This window comes from Leucopleurus acutus (assembly GCF_964270905.1).
Source record: "Leucopleurus acutus genome assembly, chromosome: 9".
Lineage (NCBI taxonomy): Eukaryota > Metazoa > Chordata > Mammalia > Artiodactyla > Delphinidae > Leucopleurus > Leucopleurus acutus.
Window position 1 is genome coordinate 44,532,555 of NC_139144.1, and position 24,179 is coordinate 44,556,733.

The following is a 24,179-nucleotide window of genomic DNA, read 5'->3' on the forward strand; positions in this document are numbered from 1 at the left end:
GCAGAGATTTGTGAAGATGCAATGTCCCTACTGATTGTAAATCCCTGAGAAAAGTTGACATTCCAGATATAATTGGTAATGTAATGCAACCAACAGTTTAAAACATTGCAGTGGGTTTGAGAGGCTTAAGAGCGCAAGCCTTCCTTTTCATCTCCTGCAGTGCAGTTCTCTTCCCAAACCTATTAATTTGGTTGACCTTCTCTGAGTTACAAATGAGGGATAAAGTTTTTCTCTTCTATTCGAAAAGTGCCTTGAGAGATTATTAACTACAGTAAAAGTTAAGTCTGGTACTAGCCACATTAATTAGATTCCCAAGAGATGACTAAGGAGCCCTTTATGACTGCTTACAATAGAATGAAATGTAATGAAATGTTTGAATTTGTTCTGTTAAAAGGAAAACTAAGAATAAAAAAGGTCAAGATATAGGAAGATCCCAACAACCACGTTTAGAGAATTTGCGCTATTATTCTTATGATTGTCTCTTCACTTCTGCCTTTCTTTTAAGGTTATCAGCAGATGGGAAGCGAAAATTACTTTTGAAATGACAAAACAACTTGATAAATGCCATCAGTTACTTTCTCAAAACCACTTACTGAAATCTCTCCCTCGGAGATTTCAGTGTGCCTTGTCTTCCATCATATATGAATCTGCCTTCTCCATGGAATTCACCATTTTCCTCAGAAGAAAAACATGCATTATATTCCAAAATTGTAACCCATCTATGAATATCTTTGGTGAACTCATTAGTTTCTGCATCATATATGGGTGTAAATGACCCTCTCCTTTAAGAGGAAGACACATAGTTTATGTACACGGAGTGTATACACAGTGGCTATAACTTTAAAAGATTATGATACATGCAAGCATAGATTTTTAAATCATTAGCTATACAACTAGGTATGGGAGGCAGAGATCCTTTTACGTCTTTATGTTTGGAGAATTTTATTCATTAAATGCAAAGCTTCCCATCCCCCATCTCCATGGTGATGTCTTATGAAAAACCTTGTACCTTACGGGTTGACCATTGTTCAGTTGTCCCAGTTCCTTCACTGATAGGTATGTTTTCTTCTAGATGCATGCAGAACACGGCGGATGGCCCTTCTGACCATGTAGAGGATTACCTCTGTGACCCAGAAGAGATGCCTCTGGGCTCTAGAGAGTGCAAATTACCATGTCCCGAGGATTGTGTGATAACTGAATGGGGTCCGTGGACCCGATGCACTTTGGTGAGACAATTAACCATTTATTAATGTAGAATTTGCTTAATTCCTTACCACTAAAGCTTTAAAAATATTATTAAGAAAATAATAGCTTGGTTACTAAATTAGTTACTAAATTAGTTACCAAAGCAAGGCGTATTTTTGGCTACTTCATTCTTATGACTGTGCCATTTAAAATCAGCAATGTTTGGACTCACACTGAAACAGCTCAACCTCTTGCAAGCTTTATGCTCCTCCACCGTCCTCCTAAACCCAGCACAGGCTTCAATAGTTGTGGCTTGTGAGATCTAGAGCGCAGGCTCAATAGTTGTGGCACAAGGGCTTAGACGCTCCGTGGCATGTGGGATCTTCCCAGACCAGGGATTGAACCCGTGTCCCCTGCATTGGCAGGCGGATTCTTAACCACTGCACCACCAGGGAAGTCCCAAAATGCCTTTACATTTGCTTATGAATTCACAGCATGTTAAAAACTGCAGTGGTGATAATGATTCCCTCCAGGTAAAGGGAAAAAGAATGAAAATCTAGTAAAAATACTTTAATGGTGTCAGGTTATTATCATCCCTTGCTTTTTGCCCAATCCATTTAAAATTGTAGGAATAATCTTTCACACGGTAGGGGTATGGCAGCAGGAGTATTGACACTAAAACGCAGAAGATCCTGGTAAGAAAGGGAGTAGAAAGAAGAAAGCTGTGCATCAGTGAATCTCTTTCCACACACTGACTCTTGAGTCTCTTTGGGCCTGGAAAGCCAGCTGAGAGTTTCCAATCACACAAAGCTTCTAGATTTCAGCAGCCCGTAGGGCCTCTTCCATGGGACCCTGGGAGGAGAGTCACTTGAAACAGAACTGGCTGATGATGTGGGAAATTTGGCTTACCCTTGTGTACCTTTGTAAAGCTGCACACTTCAGAATGGCATCGAATCATGGAAAAGATACATCTAATGTGGAATTAATTTGCTGAAATATAATATGGGACAGATACATGTTTTCAAGGAGAAATTAATTTTCTATTTCAGTGTTAACATTATTAAAGATGCTGATTAGCAGCCAGCTGATAGAGCAGGAGCAAAACAGGGCTGGCAGTTGACTTGGATACAGGTTAAACTGCAATTAAGCATCATCTGTTTCGGGCTTCCCTGGTGGCGCTATGGTTGAGAGTCCACCTGCCGATGCAGGGAACAAGGGTTCGTGCCCCGGTCCGGGAGGATCCCACAGCCCGCGGAGCGGCTGGGCCGGTGAGCCATGGCCGCTGAGCCTGCGCGTCCGGAGCCTGTGCTCTGCAACGGGAGAGGCCACAACAGTGAGGGGCCCGCGAACCGAAGAAGAAAAAAAAAAAGAATCATTTGTTTCACAAGCATATGCAAATGATTTTCTATTCTATTTAATTCCATAGCATCAGATTTGAAGTTACTGTTTCTGATCTTAGTAACCAAATGTTTTCAAAACAAGACTGTACCAGTAGGAGAATGGCAACCAGTCTTTTTAATTCGTGCTTAGTTGTGTTTGTGTGCATATATGTGTGCACATTAGGAAAATAAAGGTTGTATATAACTAGTTATTTAAAGTTCACCCTTAAAATCATTTTTCAGGTCCTGTCAACTATATTAGATAAATAGATTATAATTTCTGTATTAGTTATTAGTAGTTATTAGTATTAGTATTATTAGTATTGTTAGTTATTAGTATTCTACAGTAATTAATATGACCATATGTATGTGTTTGTGTATGGATGATGTGATGTATCTATTAATATTCGACACATAGGCTCTTCTTCTCCCAGTTTTACTGAGAAATAATTGACAGACATCATTGTATGTTTAAGGCATATAGCATGATGGTTTGATCCACATATACTGTGAAATGATTACCACAATAGGTTCAGTAGCATCCATCTTCTCAAATAGGTATGATGAAAAGAAAGAAGAATAAAGGAAAAGACTTTTCTGCTTCTGATGAGAACTGTTAAGATTTAGTCTCTTAACAACTATCCTGTATAACATACAGCAGTGTTAGCTACAGTCATCATGTTGTACATTACATCCCTACTACTTATTATCTTATAACTGGAAATGTGTACCTTTTGACCACTTTCCTCCAATTCTCCCTTCTCTCCTACCCCCACTTCTGGTAACTGTAAGTCTGATCTCTTTTTCTACGAGTTTTGTTTTTTCTTTTGTTTTTTAGATTGCACATATAAGTGAGATCATACAGTATTTGTTTATCTCTGTCTGACATTTCACTTAGCGTAATGCCTTCAGGGTCTATCCATGTTGTCACAAATTGTAGAAATCCTCATTTTTTATGGCTGAATAATATTCCACTGTATAATTGTACTACAACTTATTTATCCATTCATCCATTGATGGACACTTCGGTTTTTTCCATATCCTGGCTATTGTAAATAGTGCTGCAATAAACAAGGGGGTGCAGATATCTTTTCAGGTTAGACACATCTCTTAAGCATTGTCGACTGAAGAAACACACACAGCTTAAAAGTTGCGTGTTAAGCTTTATTTGGGGATCTTACTGAGGATTATAGCCTGGGAGACAACCTTTTAGATAGCTCTGAGGAACTGCTCTGAAAAAGTAAAGGAGGAGCCAGGAATAACAGGAGTTTTTTGCTGGGAAAGAACATACAGTCAGACATCAAAAGATTACTACTAATCACTAAGACATCTCTAGTTAATGACTTTAGTGCTTTCCTGTGTATAGGAAGATGCAAGAATCTGGGCTCATTGAAATTATTCCTTAGACATGTATCTTAACTATCTCGGGTCAGTATCCAAAGCACAGAGTGCTACCTCTTTTCCTCCATCCTGTTTCGCTCAGGGCACATCACCTGCAGCAGCTGCAGTGGCTGGTGCCTTGATCATTGTAGAACTGAGACAGAAGGCAACATTCTTTGTGTACTGGAAAGGCAGACAACATTCCCTGTTCCCAGCATCTTAGAGCTAGCTGGAACATCAGAAACTCACCCAACACCTTGATTTTATAAATGAAGAAACTGAGGTGTTATGAGATTGTTTAAGTTAGCCAGTGTCCCAAAGGTTCTAGCTCTTGCTCCAGTGCTCTCCCTAATACATTAGCTTGTGTGGCTGAGTATTCACCTTTCTGAGGAGTTATATTATTCTTTGTCAGCCTTGCAATCAAAGCAGTTTCCGGCAAAGGTCAGCTGATCCCATCAGACAACCTGCTGATGAAGGAAGAGCCTGCCCTGATGCTGTTGAGAAGGAACCCTGTAACCTGAACAAAAACTGCTTCCACTATGATTATAATGTAACAGGTATGTGAATAGTCATCTCCTTATAGAGTTAAAGGCCAAATCCCACGTCTGTCAGCTCAGCAGCATTTCCGGAAGTGTTGGTCAACTCCATCTACGTGCCTTTTGGACATGCTGCTTCCTCTCCCAGAAATAATTCCGTATTAAATGAAAGAAATATTTATCTGCCTTATTTTTCATAAACATCAAAATAGAGAATGAAATGATCACACAAACATTAGCTCTTAAGGCAGACGGACAATAGTCTAAGGGTTCCTATTTAAGCCACCCTCCCACTTTCAGAAGGTGCACATAAAAGGTATATCTTCCCATGGGTATCAGTTTATTGAAAGATGTCTTTCTTCTTCAGAATGTGTTTAATCACTGTGAATACTGGGACAACAGTTCTTTCCGTGGGGGCAGCTCATAGGCATGATTAGTCTGCTGTAAAGACATCAGCAATCTTAAGCTTGCCAAGAAGTGCGTGAAGAGAATATAAACATTTCAGAGATATAAATATTATCAAAGGTATAGGTGAAAAAAGATAGATGAGTGTTTTTTTAGAAAAAAAAGGCTTATTCTAAATTCCCTTTCTTTCCCAAACCCTCATCTCACACCATCAAGGCATATACTCTAGGAAGGAAGACTTTCATGGTTTGTATGACTTAGGGCAACACTGAAGCTTACTCTGGAATTTTTCCCAAGTAATTTTCACACCAAAATAAACCCCAGAGACAGTACAGTGACACACAGCAGTCAGATTGACTTTTTGCTTCTTTTGGTTTTTCTCTTCAGTTTCCTTTCATGACACAATGAAATCACAGTTCTCTGGGGCATGCTACGTTACCCTGGAAAGAAAGAATTATTTTGCAAAAGACATATAATAAAGGGAATTAAATAAATGTGGCCAAAGTGATTTTGAAATAAATAAGCGTACATTTTATAGTATTCTACAGTACGGACAGTAAGTGAAAGACAGTTTTATTTGGATATAACTACCTAAAGTACGAGCCATTAAAATTATGATTATTTTGCTTAAACAAAAAGGTTGAAATGTAAATTTCTACTTTCGTTAGGAGAAAAGTTTTTAAATGACATTTGATCTGCAGGCCACAGCCATTTCTACAGTATCACCAAACAGCTAGCTAGCAAGATTGTCAGGGAGACATCTGCCTGAGGAATAGTCCCTGTAGCGATGTGCAACGCCAGCATTTCCATTTGACTCCAGATATGTTCAAAGCCGGGGCCCATACGCTCTGCGTGTGGGATGATTGATTGCGGGGCTTAGGAAGCAGTTGTGAATTAAATATGGGATTCAGGTCATCCGAGTTTCATGTGAAATCCGGTTCATGCATAGCCTTCTGTTCTGATATGCTCCCTTCCTTCCAGACTGGAGTACGTGCCAGCTGAGCGAGAAGGCAGTTTGTGGAAGTGGCATGAAAACGAGGATGCTGGATTGTGTTCGAAGTGATGGCAAGTCGGTTAACCTGAAATATTGTGAAGAGGTGAGGGGATGCTTTGTTATGTCTTTGCGAGTAAATTCTACCCTAATAATTTCAATTCACGCTGAGCCAAGTGACCTGACCAGCGCTTTATGCAGCTCGTTGCCAGCAGATGTTTTCGGCACTATTCATAGGCTGCTAAACACTCTCTTGAAAAGAGACACTGTCCAACACTACTGATTTCTACACATAATTTCCTGTATTTTGTTCTGCTTGGAGCCCAAAGGTATGCTAATTAGCCTGTTCTGAAAGAAATGCTCGGGGAACAATAAGTAATCAAGGTGAATAAAGGCAATAAATCTTAATCAGACTACTCATCATCTTTTGTAATTTCATATGAATTTTGTGTTGCCTGGGACACCTGCCAAGAGCCATCATTTATTCTCTCTGTTGCAAAACACTGATCGCATGTGGTTCGGTAGCAGATTTTGATATTAGGACCTAATACCCAGCTGTGAGAGTCTTAAGACTCAGGTCTGGATAAGAGAGAGCTTGAAGTTCAAACAAAGGAATAGCGTCTGCCATTAGTGTCTTTTAGGTACAGAGAATTGTAACTGTTAATTCTCCAATTTACAAAAGTAATGTTATCATTTCTAATATGACCTTAGGAAACGCGAGAAAACATAGTTGTTGTCCTTCGGTAGTATTCATGAAGCTACACTTTGGGTTTTGATTATTTTGTCTGGTTTCCAGACCAAAAGGGCACTCACATTCCTGACAGATTTTGACTCCTCCTGCATCTGAGGCCACTGGGTTAAACATGAACCAAGATAAGCAACAGCCTCCACAGACCTGCAACACCCGGGAGGAACTTATAACCTCATTAGGGTTCAGTAGACTTGGGACCATGACGTCTGTCTACACATTCTAGGGGTTATTATAAGCTCGTGGTAAATTATTCAAACTCCTAAGGGAAAACTCAAGATGGAAATATTTTAATCCATTTGATATCTTTGATATTACCTTGTGGACCTAATTTAACTATCTGTATCTCTGTCCATGGGAACAGAGCTCCCAAGTGTGCTGAAAACAAATTGTTGAGTTAATAAATTGCTCTGTCATCTTATATCATAACTTAGTCAATTACTGCTTTAGATTTCATCAGAAATTTTATACCTGAATCAGTCTGGCTTTGACACTAATAACATCGAAGTGATGTGACCATTATAAAAATAACATTATTATTAATGAATGTTATTATAGTTATATACAGGCTGGAGAGCTTTCTGTGGTCTACCTCTACTTGGTTAAGATGTCTCTTTTTTTGCAAATGCACATGTAAGTGTCCTCCTGGGTCAGAATGAGATAACTCTTAATAGCTCTGAGAGCTTTTAGAAAGCTAAACCCAAATCATACAAGACCAGTTTTTAAATATCTCATGACTACAGGACAAAGATATAAATAGGGCCTTTTATTTCTTAAGTGAAATGTGGGTAAAAACCTGAGAAATAATTTTAAGTATCCAGGAGCCTAGATAAATTTACTTTTATGTACAAATATTATAATGTTTGAATACTGTGATGACAGGGATTCAAATCATAACATTTTAGTAAACCCTGTATTCAGGGAGAGCAGTGGTACTCTCTACAGGAATTGGATTAAACAACTCATATCCCATATTATCCACCCTAAAAAGCAGTAGACTTAAATAATAGCCCTGAGAAAAGCTGGCTATCTTTTTTAACAGTAGATTGCCTACCTACTAATACATGTGCAAACCCTGAATTGAGTGTAACAGCAGTAGCTAACTCTTGCTGTTTCTCTAACAGCCCAAAAGAAAGATGGCATTACTGTCCAACAAAGAGGAAAATTAGGGTTAAATCCATCCAGCATTTATATAGCACTTTTGTCTTTGATGTTTTTCAGACACTAATTCACCAGATACCTAATAACTGGTTTCTCCTTTCCTATTCGTTTATCCCTGAACATATGTTTAGATAAATGATAGATTAGATAGATGATAGGATAGATAGATAGATATAGAGAGAAAGGAGAAAAAGAAGCTACAACAAATTTAAGAGAAAAAGTAGTACAGAGTTGAAATGTCTTACTACTGGGTACCCAAGATATCTGTAAACAGACATCCTTTTTAACCCTCTAGCAAAATAAATAAGCCAGTAGTAGTTGAATTCTGTGATTCAAAACCTTTCTCCATGAAACTATTAGGTACCTTAAATTTAACACATCATTTTTATCGTATCACCTTAAAACTTCTAATCTCCAGTGATTATAAGTGATTTAATTTAATTTTAAATTAAGTGATATGGTAAAAGTTTTCATACCAAATACTCAGCTTTGTCAAGTATTACTGATGGAGAATATAATGAGAGTGTTTACAGAGGGATCTGGTACATAAATCGTCGATCTGATCCTCTCTCAGTGCATAACTTAGAGCCAAGAGTTCTACTTGAACCGCAACGTAACATTTCAGAAAAACTTTCTTTTGCCATTTTCTGCTCTATAAATTAGACACTATAAACTTACTTTCATGCAGAAATAAAAAAGGTCTTGAAAATCCCCAAGGATGACTAATTTAAAAAATTGCACTTTCCTAAGAAGCTCTTATTTTTTCTATTTCAATGCCACTTTGTACCTTTGACTTTTTAAATGTTTGAATATACAGTGGATGAGTTTGAAATCTCATCCTTCATTTTGAACGTAGAATACTTAAATAAGGAATGCTACTTAATGCAGTAAAATGCACAACATTATTATCTGACGAGAGACTAAATGCCAAAATAACAATTACACCACAGTTAGCTGCTGAGATCAGTTCTGGAAGAGAAAATCTTTTTAAAAAAATAATAAATGTATATAAAATATTCATAATAAAAATTCTAGTGACCCACCCCTCCTTTTGAGAGAGGTAGCTTACTTTAAAACTATTTTATATTATTTTAGTACATTATATTTTTGGTTTTGAGTGGCAATTGGTCTTTAACCTCGCTCTTTTTTCAGTTTGACATGCACATGTAAAAATAAATAATATCCCCCAAATACAATTATATATCTGTATAGTGATGATATTCTTGCTTTTTAACTAACAGAAAATATTTGTGCTTCCACCTATTTATTCCTCCTTTAGGGAAATTCAACTAATTTGGAGATTAAATCTTCCTTTTTTCACTTTTTATATAAAAAATTCAACTATATATATATATAAGTATATTGAGTAAATGGGCTCCTCTGTTCATCCTGTTCCTTTTGCTCCCACTCTCCTGGATTGAACCACCTTATATTTTTAACAGTTTGGGTCTTTGTCCTGCAGACATCTTTTTATTTTATTATGCATATTGCTTATTCTTCCTCTCCTCTCCTCTCCTCTCCTCTCATTCCCGCTCCAATCTTGCCCTTCCTTCTTCCTTCCATCAACACTGCACTGTGGTCATGCTTCCTGTCAGTACAAATAGATCTACCTCTATCCTTTCAGCTCGGCCTGGAGAAGAACTGGCAGATGAACACGTCCTGCATGGTGGAATGTCCTGTGAACTGTCAGCTTTCTGACTGGTCTCCTTGGTCAGAGTGTTCTCAAACATGTGGCCTCACAGGTTGGTTTGTGCTTTATTTGGCATTAGACTGATGATCAAGGAATATGAAATAAAATGTCCCTCTTGCTTTAAGTCATATCAAATAATCTGCAGAAAGGTTGAATCAGGGTATCTTTCTTTCCAAAACATCTAAGCCTTACTTGTTCCTCTAATTTCGGAAGAAATGTCTTTGACGCCTTCTCCCAGTAAGATATGTGCTTGGGCTTCCCTGGTGGCGCGGTGGTTGGGAGTCCGCCTGCCGATGCAGGGGATGCGGGTTCGTGCTCCGGTCCGGGAGGATCCCGCATGCCGTGGAGCGGCTGGGCCTGTGAGCCATGGCCGCTGAGCCTGCACGTCTGGAGCCTGTGCTCTGCAGCAGGAGAGGCCACAGCAGTGAGAGGCCCACATACCACCAAAAAAAAAAAAAAAAAAAAAAAAAAAGATATATGCTTGCACAATTGTAGTGTATCACTGAGGTTGCACCACTTTGTATCTCTTAAAGGAAAAATGATCCGAAGAAGAACAGTAACCCAGCCCTTTCAGGGTGATGGAAGACCATGCCTTGCGCTGATGGAACAGTCTAAGCCTTGCCCAGTGAAGCCCTGTTATCGGTGGCAATACAGCCAGTGGTCTGCATGCCAAGTGCAGGTAACCAATCTCAAAAAGTTGTACGGGAGTGTGTATTCATTATCTGGAGAGACTTGGTTTCCGAAATATTTGCAGAGCTTACAGATAGCATGTTTCCTGTTAAAGATTTTAGGTACCTTGCCATTTCATAACTGTTTAATTAGTTTCGATAACAAGCACTCCCTGTCCTGTATTTTAAAATCATTTGGAGACTGATTCATTTTATTGAAAATTTATTTGCCTGTCTTTGGCCTAGAAAACAAATAAATTGTTCATGCTATGCTTTATAGCTACTGCCCTATAGGACTTCTTCCCTAGGGTTTCAAATGCTCCTTTAACTGCTCATAAATCAAAATCAATGGTGCAGAGATGACTGTGAGCGATAAGCTAACCAATGAATTATTTTTTTTCCCCTAATTATTTCTTCCTCCATTTCAGGATGCCCAGTGTGGCGAAGGGACCAGAACAAGGAATATTTCTTGTGTAGTGAGTGATGGGTCAGCTGATGATTTCAGCAAGGTAGTGGATGAAGAATTCTGTACTGATATCGAACCCATTATAGACGGTAATAAAAAAGTGGTTCTTGAGGAAACCTGCACCCAGCCTTGCCCAGGTAACAACAGCAAAACAGAATTCGTACTTTGGCCATTCCTTACCAGGACCAGGGTGGAGAAGGGGTTGCATGTATAAGTTAAGAGATGTCAACAGTCTTCTCATTCAGTAATATCTGTGCCAACAGCTAGACACTGTAGCGTGGATGAAGGGGGGGCACTGCTCCTTACTGCCAGGTGGGGGTGAAGTCCAGTTCTCCTACGTGGCCTCTGTTGACACTCACCCCCCTTGAGTTTTAACTTCTGCAAAGAATGAAAATTAAGGCCTTAGGCTCATGCTTGACAGGGAGAGTACGAAAATTCTACCCCTAGATATATTAGCTAAAATATATTAGCTATTAGATATAATAGCTAAAATTCTACCCCTAGATAAATTACCATTCAAGAGTGAGAAAAAACAGTATTATGGAAGAAAATTTTGAATGAAAGAAATTCTGATTCAGTGTTGGACACAGAGGTACAAGCAGGAAAATGTAGAAAGCAAACGTATATCAAGTAGTTTAGAAATAAATAGCAGGAAGTGATAAGTTAATGATTAGGAATTTGGGCTTGATGCAGAGGACTTTAGGGTAGATAGAAGGTCAAAATAACCTCAGTGTCAAGCATGACCCTGTGGCCTTAAGAAAGATATAGGGGCAACAGTGTATTGGTGGGCTAGAAAAGAACAAGATTGGAAGTGAATTGCCTATCTTTTTAAATTTTCATTTTATATTGGAGTGTAGTTGATTGGCAATATTGTGTTAGTTTCAGGTGTACGGCATAGTGATTCAGATGTGTGTGTGTGTGTGTGTGTGTGTATGGTCTTTTTCAGATTCTTTTCCCATATAGATTATTACAAAATATAAGTAGAGTTCCCTGTGCTGTACAGTAGGTCTTTGTTATCTATTTTATATATGGTACTATGAATATGTTAATCCCAAACTTCTAATTTATCCCTCCCCCTCATCTTTTTCCTTTGATAACCATAAATTTGTTTTTGACGTCTGTGAGTCTGTTTTGTAGATAACTTCATTTGTATCATTTTTTTAGATTCCACATATAAGTGATATCATGTGATATTTGTGCTGCAATGAACATTTGGGTGCATGTATCTTTACGGATTATGGTTTTCTCTGGATATATGCCCAGGAATGGTTTTGAAGTTCATTTCTCTAATAATTAGCAATGTGGAGCATCTTTTCATGTGCTTCTTGGTCACCTTTATGTCTTCTTTGGAGAAATGTCTTATTTAAATCTTCTGCCCATTCTTTAATTCTGTTGTTGTTGTTTTGGGTGGGGGTGTTCGTTTGTTTGATATTGAGCTGCATGAGCTGTTTGTATATTTTGGAGATGACCTTGTCAGTCGCATTGTTTGCAAATATTTTCTCCCATTCTGTGGGTTGTCTTTTCGTTTTGTTGATGGCTTCCTTTGCTGTGCAAAAGCTTTGGAGTTTCATTAGGTCCCATTTGTTTATTTTTGTTTTTATTTCCATTACTGAAGGAGGTGGGTCAGAAAGGATCTTGCTGTGATTTATGTCATAGAGTGTTCTGCCTATGTTTTCCTCTAAGCGTTTTATAGTGTCTGGTCTTACACTTAATCCATTTTGAGTTTATTTTTGTGTATGGTATTTGAGAATGTTCTAATTTTATTCATTTACACATAGCTGTCTGGTTTACCCAGCACCACTTATTGAAGAGACTGTCTTTTCTCCATTGTATATCCTTGACTCCTTTGTCATACCTGAGTTGACCATAGGTGCGTTGGTTTATTTCTGGGGTTTCTATCCTATTCCATTGATCAATAGTCTTGTTTCTGTGCCAGTGCCGTACTGGCTTTTTTTCCTCTTTTTTTTTTTTTTCATTTTTATTAGAGTATAGTTGATTTACAATGTTTTGCTAGTTTCTGCTGTACAGCAAACTGAGTCAGTTAAACATATACATATATCCACTCTTTTTTAGATTCTATTCCCATATAGGTCAGTACAGAGCATCGAGTAGAGTTACTGTGCTACACAGTAAGTTCGTATTATTTATCTATTTTATATATAGTAGTGTGTATCTGTGACTCTGTTTTGTAAATAGGTTCGTTTGTACCATTTTTTTAGATTCCACATATAAGCAGTATCATATATTCGTCTTTCTCTGACTTACTTCACTCAGTATGACGAATCTCTAGGTCTGTCCATGTCACTGCAAATCGCATTATTTTGTTCTTTTTATGGCTGGGTCTCTACAGACAGCATATATTTGGGTCTTGTTTTTATATCCATTTGGTCCGTCTATGTCTTTTGGTCACAGCATTTAATCCAAACCACTTCAGACCGAGGGACACATACAGACTGAAAGTGAAGGGATGGGAAACGATATTCCATGCAAATGGAAATCAAAAGAAAGCTGGAGTAGCAATACTCATATCAGACAAAATAGACTTTAAAATAAATAAAGACTATTAAAAGAAACAAAGAAGGACACTACATAATGATCAAGGGATCCAATCCAAGAAGAAGATATAACAATTGTAAATATTTATGCACCCAACACGGGAGCACCTCAATATATAAGGCAAATGCTAACAGCCATAAAAGGGGAAATCAACGGTAACAAAATAATAGTGGAGGACTTTAACACCCCAGTTACACCAATGGACAGATCATCCAGACAGAAAATTAATAAGGAAACACAAGCCTTAAATGACACATTAGACCAGATAGACTTAATTGGTATTTATAGGATATTCCATCCGAAAGCAGCAGAATACACTTCCTTCTCAAGTGAACATGAAACATTCTCCAGGATAGACCACATCTTGGGTCACAAATCAAGCCTTAGTAAATTTAAGAAAATCGAAATTTTTCCGACCACACGCTATGAGATTAGAAATCAATTACAGTAAAAAAAAAACTGTAAAAAACAGAAACATGTGGAGGCTAAACAGTATGTTACTAAATAACCAATGAATTACTGAAGAAATCAAAGAAGAAATCAAAAAATACCTAGAGACAAATGACAATAAAAACACAATGATCCAAAACCTATGGGACACAGCAAAAGCAGTTCTAAGAGGAAAGTTTATAGCAATACAGTCTTACCTCAGGAAACAAGAAAAATCTCAAATGAACAACCTAACCTTATACCTAAAGCAACTAGAGAAAGAAGAACAAACCCAAAGTTAGTAGAAGAAAAGAAATCACAAAGATCAGAGCAGAAATAAATGAAATAGAAACAAAGAAAACAATAGCAAAGATCAATAAAACTAAAAGCCAGTTCTTTGAGAAGATAAACAAAATTGATAAACCGTTAGCCAGAGTCATCAAGAAAAAAAGGGAAAAGAGTCTGAGCAATAAAATTAGAAATGAAAAAGAAGTTAAATGGACACCACAGAAATATACAGGATCATAAGAGACTACTACAAGCAACTCTATGTCAATAAAATGGACAACCTGGAAGAAATGGACAAATTCTTAGAAAGGTACAATCTCCCAAGACTGAACCAGGAAGAAATAGAAAATATGAGCAGACCAATCGCAAGCACTGAAATTGAAACTGCGATGAAAAAACTTCCAACAAACGAAAATCCACGACCAGATGACTTCACAGGCCAGTTCTGTCAAACATTTAGAGAAGAGTTAAACCTACACTTCTGAAACTCTTCCAAAATCTTGTAGAGGAAGGAACACTCCCAAGCCCATTCTACAAGGCCACCATCAGCCTGTTACCAAAACAAGACAAAGATATTGCAAAAAAAGAAAATTAAGAATTTTCTTAATTCTGTAATAAAATTAAGAAAATTAAATGTAAGACAGAATACTAAAAACTTAGAGGAAAACATAAGCAGAACACTGTAACATGCATCACAGCAAAATCTCTTTCGATCTATCTCCTAGAGTAATGGAAATAAAAACAAAAATAAACAAATGGGACCTAGTTAAACTTAGAGGCTTTTGCACAGCAAAGGAACCCATCAACAAAATGAAAAGACAACCCACAGAATGGGAGAAAATATTTGCAAACAATGTGACTGACAAGGGATTAATCTCCAAAACTTACAAACAGCTCGTGGAGCTCAAAATCAAAAAAACACGCAACAGAATCAAAAAATGGGTGGAAGACCTAAATAGACATTTCTCCAAAGAAGACCTACAGATGGGCAGAAGGCACATGAAAAGATGCTGAACATTGTTAAGTATTACAGAAATGCAAATCAAAACTACAGTGAGATGTCACCTCAGACCAGTCAGAATGGCCACCATCAAAAAATCTACAAACAATAAATGCTGGAGAGGGTGTGGAGAAAAGGGAACCCTCCTACCTTCCTGTTGGCGGGATTGTAAATTGATACAACCACTGTGGAGGACAGTATGGAGGTTCCTTAAAAAACTAAGAATAGAGCTACCATATGACCTAGCAATCCCACTCTTGGGTATATATCCAGAGTAAACTGTGGTTCAAAAGGATGCGTGCACCTGATGTTCACTGCAGTGCTGTTGACAATAGCCAAGACTTGGAAGCAAACTAAATGTCCATTGACAGAGGAACAGATAAAGAAACTGTGGTTCAAAAGGATGCGTGCACCTGATGTTCATTGCAGTGCTGTTGACAATAGCCAAGACATGGAAGCAAACTAAATGTCCATTGACAGAGGAACAGATAAAGAAAATGTGGTACATATACACAGTGGAATATTACTCAGCCATTAAAAAGAATGAAATAATGCCATTTGCAGCAACATGGATGGACCTAGAGATTATCATACTAAGTGAAGTAAGTCAGACAGAGAAAGAGAAATATCATATGATATCACTTATATGCAGAATCTAAAAAAAATAATAATGAACTTATTTACAAGACAGAAACACAGACTTAGAGAACAAACTTACGGTTACCAGGGAGAAGGGCAGGCAGGGACAGATTGGGAGTTTGGGACTGACATGTACACACTGCTATAGATAACCAACAAGGACCTACTGTATAGCATAGGGAACTTGGCTCACTATTCTGTAATAACCTAAATGAGAAAATTTGCAAAAGAATGGATACTTGTATGGGTACAACTGAATCACTTTGCTGTATTCCTATAACTAACACATCATTGTTTATCAACTATACTCCAATATAAAATAAAATTTTAAAAAAAGAAATCTGTGGTAAACGATGTGAAGAAAAACTGCAAGATCCCATAGTAGCATGGAACAGGCAATTCACCATTTTAATTAAAGCAATTACAAATGCAGGAGGAGGCTGGTCTTCTCCTGTAAATTACAATCTATTCATTTTCATTCCTCTCTTGCTAGTTTTCTCTAATGATGGCTTTTGAAAGCTAGTAGCGTGTGAGCTTATAAGCTTTAAAGAGTAGAATACTGAAGTAGGAAATGCATTTCAGACACTTAATATCTTTGGTAGGCAGAGTGTAGTTTTATTATTACAATGTTTTATATGGTCAAAATATAAAAATATATTTAGTACAAGTCAGTGCCTCACACTTATTCGCTGTTATTAAATCTTTGAAGCTTGACGTGGATTATTCTGGAGTGATAATTATATAATCCACAGACTACCATTAAAAGATTTATTGAGTTTTGTGTCAGAATACACTATGTCAAGTGATACAAGCACAGAGATAAAGCCTATTAGTAAAAAGGTATATTTTACTTCCATGTAGTTTGCAGCCACTGAGGTGACGTTACACTACATTCATATTGACAGGAGTTTCTCTATCTTATTTTTAATAGTTTCTCTTGCATAATTAAAAACTGAGTAAGCCTAAAGTAGCATTTCCTAGGGGATATAAATATTTATAAAATTTTCTTTAACTACTTAAAAATTCTTCTTAGTTTCTTTTTCCTTAGCACTTCCAAAATTTACTAGAATTTTCTTCATTTTAGGATGACATTAGACAGAGTAATAATGACACACTATAGTAAAGGTGTACAAAGATCACTCCACTTGAGTATTATACATGTATCTGTTAGTCAGTAATTCATGTCTTTCCAGGATTTCTTAATCCTGGCACAAGAAGTTTTTTCATTAATCAGATCTCCAGGTAACTTTGTGCTAACATTAGATATCTTCAGTATAATATAAGGCAATATAAATGATTCATGGGATATGGCTGGAATAATTAAAGTGATAAGAATCCCTTATGGATTTGTGTTTATCAAAATGTACTGCATCCTCTGAACAGTATCACCAAGCAGTCAGTCCTGAAGAATGAACGAGTATACGAGAAAGGTGTATTTCATTAAATCTTCCCTGTTCGGAAAATGGTTGAAGATGAACACGTGATATACTACGGTCCAACAATTCCTATATAACTGTAACTATTTTCTAGTTATATACCCAAAATAAATGCATATATAAGTTCACCAAAAGATTCATACTAAAATGTTCACAGCAGCAGTATTCATAATAGGAAAAATTTACAGCTCTCCACATGCCCACCCATAGTAGAATCGAAATGTAAATAGTGGTATGTTTATAAATAAAGCACAGCAGTAAAAATGAGCAAGTTAGAGCAACATAAATATGTGATGGTTCTCAAGACATAAATGAGTGAAAGAAGCCAGACATTAAAAAAGTACATACGGTTCTATTCCATGTATAGCATGAGGCGGGTTTCTGAGATTCTGAGAATGCTCTGTTGCTTGATCTGGAGGTTGGTTACATGGGTATTTAATCAGACTGTGAACATTCAGCTATCTGTGCATTTATAATGTGTCATCATTTTGCATGTATATTACTCTTCAATACATAATTGAAAAAAAGGGAGGAAGCTGACTGAAGATGTAGATCAGAGGAAAGTGTGTGCATTATTGCCACTACTGCAGCTGCTTGGTTAGCTGTCTCACCTCCACAACTTTGGTAAGAAACAGAAACCAAGCATAAATACCAGCTTTCTCAGCCTTGGACTTCAAGCTCTTGGAAATTCTGAACGCCTAGAAGACAAGTCCTGTGTATATTTCGATTTTCTTTTAATAGTACCAAGTGCTTAATAAACCGTTTTATGATGATAATGACAAGAGTGATAGTAGCAGGTTTTAATCAAGTATTGTTGTCACTTAAGGGAAATCATGATGGACAAGTTCCTTCAAACCATAGTTTACCTTTGATATCATTAAGCAGCACATATGCTATACTCAGTAACATCCACTCAGAAAATAACACTATTAATACAAACTTACAAAACCACATACAAACTTGCAACTATTAAATACTTATACAAATCTTACAAATATCATGAATGACTGGCATACCTAAAAACACTGCTCAGTCGGGTTAAACGTAAAATGATAATCTGGCTGGCTATTCTTTATGGGTATGGGTATAAACTACAAACTTGTGTTTTGCAGGTGACTGTTATTTGAAGGAGTGGTCTTCCTGGAGCATGTGTCAGCTGACCTGTGTGAATGGTGAGGACCTAGGTTTTGGTGGAATACAGGTCCGTTCCAGAGCAGTGATTATCCAAGAGCTAGAGAATCAACATCTGTGCCCAGAGCAGATGTTAGAAACAAAATCATGTGATGGTGAGTGCTACCATTCATAAAATCTATTTATTTTAGTTTTGTGTTGATAAGCCAAAGTCTAAGATATAAGATTTTCTGTTGAATAAGCAAATTTGCTAAGATATCACTTAAAGTTGAGAATTCAGGGTATGATTCTGAATTCTAAATATTTAGAGACTAAAAGTCTTGCCGCCCTTCATAATGAAATATTGTAAAAATAGTTCCAAGTTTTATGAGCTAAAGAAGGCTGAGATGATTAGGAGCAAGTTATTTGTACACCTGCAGCAACCCTGATGATGTGTGAATGTAAGAATATCCCCAATTTATTTAAATCAAAAGAGAGAAAGAAAAATTACAAAGCAACAGAAAAATGAGATATTTTACTATATTCTCAGAAATTGATAAATCTAAGGATTGGTAAGGATTAGTCTAAATTTGACATACAGCATATATAAAAATACATCTTTATATGTCTGTGTGTATACGTGTACATACACATAGAGCCATGCACCCAATATAAGCAATAGATGACATTCACAAGAACCACAGAGCATTAAAATGTTCTAGTTTGGGAACACAGAAGAAATCTAAATGAGAAAAAAAGAATTGTTATCTAGTGGAGAATGTCTTGCTCAACAAACAACCCTCTCATTCCTGCTTGTGTTCTGAAGCAACTGAGTATGACATATATTAGCAAATAAGAGCCAAAATAACATCTATATTGCTGAAAAGTTGAAGAAAGCTTAGAATGTTGGCGAACAATGCTTAGAATGAAAGCCAATTGAGCTAGATGCCTTAACCCAAGAATTATAGAATTATCTACCTTCTCAGTTAAGTCTTCCCAAATTTACCAACCAGATAAAACATTTCATATTCCTGGGTAGGTAAGGAGAGAAAGGTCAGAGGTTACAATAAATGAAATAATTCCCAAGAAAAGAAAAAGAATTGTTTACCCTGAAATGACAATGAAGTAAAATTAGGAATCAGTAAAAATTGCCAAGAAATTCTCCCCATGCCCACACAGAAGTGAAAACCGAAAGCTACATTTCTAGAGCATTACATACATATCAAATGTTATGCAGGATGCAGCACAGAAGTACTTGGAAGGTAATTTGAAGCTTTACATTCTTGTATAGGAGGGAGAAAAGTTTAATAAGAGCTAGACTTTCAGGCTTCCCTGGTGGCGCAGTGGTTGAGAGTCTGCCTGCTGATGCAGGGGACACAGGTTCGTGCCCCGGTCCGGGAAGATCCCACATGCCGCGGAGCGGCTGGGCCCATGAGCCATGGCCGCTGAGCCTGCGCGTCCCGAGCCTGTGCTCTGCAACAGGAGAGGCCACAACACTGAGAGGCCCGCGTACCGCAAAAAAATAAAATTAAATTAAATTAAAATAAACAAATAAATAAAAAGAGCTAGACTTTCAACCCAATTTAAAAAAAAAAAGGGAAATAGAGTGTATACAGTCCTAATAGAGTGTATACAGTCCTGATAAGTACAAATTCAATGAGATAGAAAACAAATAAACAAGATAATCAACAAAGCCAATAGCTTGTTTTTTTGACCAAACTAACAAAATAGACCACCTCACGCAAAATCAATGAAGAAAAAACAAGGACAAAATTACTACTACTAATAAGATAGTGTTTAAAAATATAATTCTATGAAAAAATTTTGCTAATAAATGTAAAAACTTGACAACAATTTAGAATGTTATCTATCAAGAGTAATAGAGAAGCTAAACCATAGATTCTGCAACTATTAGAAACAGGTCTATCAAATATTCTCACACATGCACACACACTAAAACCTAAATGGCTTTAATTATGAGTTTCATTAAAATTTAAAGAAACAGACAACTCCCATTTATTGTGAAATCTTAAGAAATAAAACAAAGTTGGGTAGAAAGAGAAGATGACGAAAATCTCCCCAATACAACACCAAAATCACAAACAAAAATGAAAAACAAAAATTCTTTTAAATCAAAATTTGAATCTTCTACACTGTAAAACAGATCATAAACAAAGTTACCAGACAAGCCACAGACTTAGAAAAGATATTTGTGAAGTCAACTTTAAGGAATTAGTGTCTAGAACAACTATCCTAAATCTTTTCAGCATTCCAAGACAATTTCATACTTGTAAAACTGCTGAGTACCCCAAACTGCTTTTCTCTGTGAGTTATATATATCAAAATTTTTCATATTAAAAAATGACAACTGATGTTTTAAAATATTTGATAATTTATTTAAAACAATCATAAATCAATTTGTTACCATAAATATTTCCTGAAAAATAACTATTTTCCAAAACAAAAAGAACATAACTTTAATGACAGTCATTGTCTCGTTTTACACTTTTTCAAATCTCTGGCTTAACAGAAGACAGCTGGCTTCTCTTCTGTGCTTCTGCATTCAGTCTATTGCCATCTTAGTTTAGTTTATGTATATGAAGAAAATCCAGTCTTACTTACCCAGGTGTGTAGTTAAAGGGGAAAATCATCACACACATACTCTGAAAGAATGTCAAAGTCTTCCCTGGTCCCTGGACCATAATTTGAGAATTGTTATTCTAGAATAAAAAATCCCCACAACCCAATATGAAAAGGCATAGATTTCAGTAGAAAAAAAGGGGTGGGGGGAGCCAAAAGATATACATAAGCAATTCACAAGAGGAAATCTAAATGCCCCAACACATTTTTCTCACTGTCTAATAGCTTTGGTAATCAACTACAAGTTAAAAATGACAGGATAGCTTTCCACACCCACAAGACTGACAAGAAATTTAAATCTGGAATTTATAAATGTTTGTGAGGGTTTAGAGTAATAGTAACTCTTATTCAGTGCTGGTGGGTATATAAACTGTCACCTTTTAAAGAAAAGAATAAGCTGTATTTAGTAAAGTTTCAGCTATCCCTACAATGATACCCAGAAATTTCCCTTCTAAATATTTACCTTGAAGAAGCACCAGGAGACTTGCACAAGACTGACCACTGAGGCACTGTTATAATAGCGTAAGTTGAAAACAACCTAAAAGTCCACCCATAGAGGAAATAGCTAAATAAATTGTAGTAGATAGTACCATGGAATTCTATGTAGCAGTTAAAATAAATTGACTATGTCTGCATTAAAAAAAATCACATAGAAATATTTCATTTATAACATTTTATGTTACATATAACATTGACTATTAAGTTTCAAAAAGATGTATGTATCACACGTATCAGTATGATACTTTTTAAATTTTAAGACTGCCTAAAGGACTTCCCTGGTGGCATGGTGGTTAAGAATCCGCCTGTCAATGCAGGGGATATGGGTTCGACCCCTGGGGTTCGGGAAGATCCCACATGCTGCAGAGCAGCTAAGCCCGTGCGCCACAACTACTGAGCCCACGCTCTGCAACTACTGAAGCCCACATGCCTAGAGCCTGTGCTCTGCAACAAGAGAAGCCTGCGCACTGCAATGAAGAGTAGCCCCTGTTTACCACAACTAGAGAAAGCCCACGTGCAGCAACAAAGACCCAACACAGACCAAAAAAAAAACCTAAAAATAATTCTATAAATAATTTATAGGTTGTATATATTTATACTTACATTCTATTTATATTAAAAGAATTAAAAACATGTCACAGAAATGCATGTATCTACTTCAGAAGACTGGGTATTGCTGGAGAAACAAAGAGGGAGATCAGATCAGGAAGCAATATAATAGAACTTCAAGTTTATTTGTTCCTTTTTTTTACTCATCAACAACCAAAAATAAAGCAAATATGACTAAATGGTAATATTAGTTAAAATTGAATATTTTTTAAATTATTCTCTGTCCTTGTCTGTATGTTGGATATTTTATAATACTTCAAATAAACATAAAATTAAATTGAAAATCCAGGTTCACATTAGATAGTATGACAGCAGACATAGAAAATTAGTTGGAATTTAGGTATGTATCTGGAATTTTGTAACATTTATATGGCAACTTCTGGATAATAACTTGACATTTGAATCATTCAGGATGGACTTCTCATCCCTTTCCAATTGTTTATAAATATTTTATTAATACCCTATCTCCATGATTGTTCCACTGGCCTATAGAATGCCTCTGTTAATGTTTATTGTGTTCCTGCAGATGGACAGTGTTACGAGTATAAATGGATGGCTAGTGCTTGGAAGGGCTCTTCCCGAACCGTCTGGTGTCAGAGATCAGATGGTATAAATGTAACAGGTAAACCTCCCATTTCTTTGTTCTTTGAAAGTCTTACTGTAACACACATGTAATTGGTTAAAGAAAATAATTAAGAAAACAAAGATATTCTTTGAGTATTCCACACGTGGTTGGATTCACGACACCTGAGCTGTGCACCTAATGACCAATGACAAATTATTTTACTGTTTAATGTTTCAATTAAATTCTCCCTCACCCAGCCATTTTAGACATTGCTGCTATAATTTACTTAAAATACTGTCTAATTCTAATAAATGATGATAAGTAAATACTTCTCAGATTGTTTTTCCTAGAAATCTTATATATTAATAACTTACTTCTTACATGCTAAGAAAGTCAATATTTTGTTGACTCTGTTTCTGTGCCTTAAAGGCAATATACATGCAGTCCAAAAATACGGCCAAGAGAATATGATGACACAAATCCAAATATTTTGCTTAAATTCAGGAATCTATGATTTATAGTTTTTTATTAATTAATATAGAAGACCTATCGGTAAAACTCAAGCCCAGAGCCTATGAGTAGCCAATCTACCTACTCTGTCCCAAGTCAAAAATCATTGTACCTTGAAAGAAGAAATCCAAATGAAAACTTTTTTTGAATCTCCTTTGACCCAAATATACCCCCAAGATCTACTCTAATCTACAGTTACTGAAGTTTCCTTATCTGAGTCCAGTAAATGCAAGGGATCCCAAAGACCCTTTGAAGAGGGAAGAAAACTGGCTCCAGAGATGGAGTGAACCACCCTGCAAATTTTCTACAAAGAAACCAGGGTCAGAACAGAACCTCAGCCTCAGGCCCATGTACCCAAAGATCTAATGTCTCTTCTTAAACAATGTATTTGTAGAGATCTAATCTATAGGCATCTCCATAGCATAGCAGCAGCCTGAGTATTGACAGTTAACTGTTCGGGGGGACCTGCTGACTTGCTGCCATTGTTTTGACCCTCTGGGAGAGGAGAGAGGGAGAAAAAGTAATGTGCATTTTGTTGCCTCTGAGTAACGTCCATTTATAAATTTAACTGTAATATCTACAGTAAGATGACAGGAGCAGGGGTCGATATGCTTTTTGGAAAGCATAAATTTTTATATTGAATTTTAAATTACCTGGATTTATTGAAACCTAATTACTAATTTCTTCCTTATGAAAGCTAGAGCAGGATGTCAGATTGTATTCTTGTGAAGATAAGATTTTAGACATGAGAAATCTGTGTTAAGAAACACTTGATAATAGCAACTCCCAGTGGATACATCTATAACAAAGAAAAGACACCTACCAAGAAACGCTTTGCTCTCTCACACTGTTATTTTCTGGAAGAAAAATCTGTTCCAAGCACACCACTCTCCGAGGCAACAGGGGGAGACAGAGTTCTGGGAAGAGAAGCATAGGCTTTGAACCCAAAGGCATTATAGAGGTGGTCCACTCAACTCAGCTGTTGAAAATGAATGTCTACATTCTTCTTTAAACTCTTCAGAGGGTATTTTACAGCTTCCCCAGAGGATCCTATCAGTTTTCAGTTTTTTTTCCCCCAAATATGGATGCAAATAATAGTTGTCTGCCTTTTCTTCTACATGTTAAAAGCTCTTTTCACACTGAAATTGGGGCTATTCCCCAATGCAAAGGTAAGTCAAATTTTAAAAGACTTACCTGTAGAAATCATATTTTCAACTTCTTTTCTATATAAGTATCCCATGTATTTATTCCCTTCTAATGCTGTTTTATACCCCCCCCCCAAAAATGTGT

At 36.7% G+C, this 24,179-nt stretch overlaps 1 protein-coding gene across 1 annotated transcript in view; it reads left to right on the plus strand.

Annotated features, from left to right (window-relative positions):
- Positions 1-24,179, plus strand: part of THSD7A (thrombospondin type 1 domain containing 7A) — a 459,010-nt gene that overhangs the window by 426,212 nt on the left and 8,619 nt on the right. The window contains exons 16-23 of the mRNA XM_082846599.1: positions 1,073-1,226; positions 4,357-4,501; positions 5,867-5,982; positions 9,410-9,527; positions 10,009-10,154; positions 10,572-10,746; positions 18,070-18,243; positions 22,341-22,436. Of these exons, the coding sequence (XP_082702725.1) occupies positions 1,073-1,226; positions 4,357-4,501; positions 5,867-5,982; positions 9,410-9,527; positions 10,009-10,154; positions 10,572-10,746; positions 18,070-18,243; positions 22,341-22,436 (1,124 nt within the window). The remainder of the gene's footprint in view (positions 1-1,072; positions 1,227-4,356; positions 4,502-5,866; positions 5,983-9,409; positions 9,528-10,008; positions 10,155-10,571; positions 10,747-18,069; positions 18,244-22,340; positions 22,437-24,179) is intronic.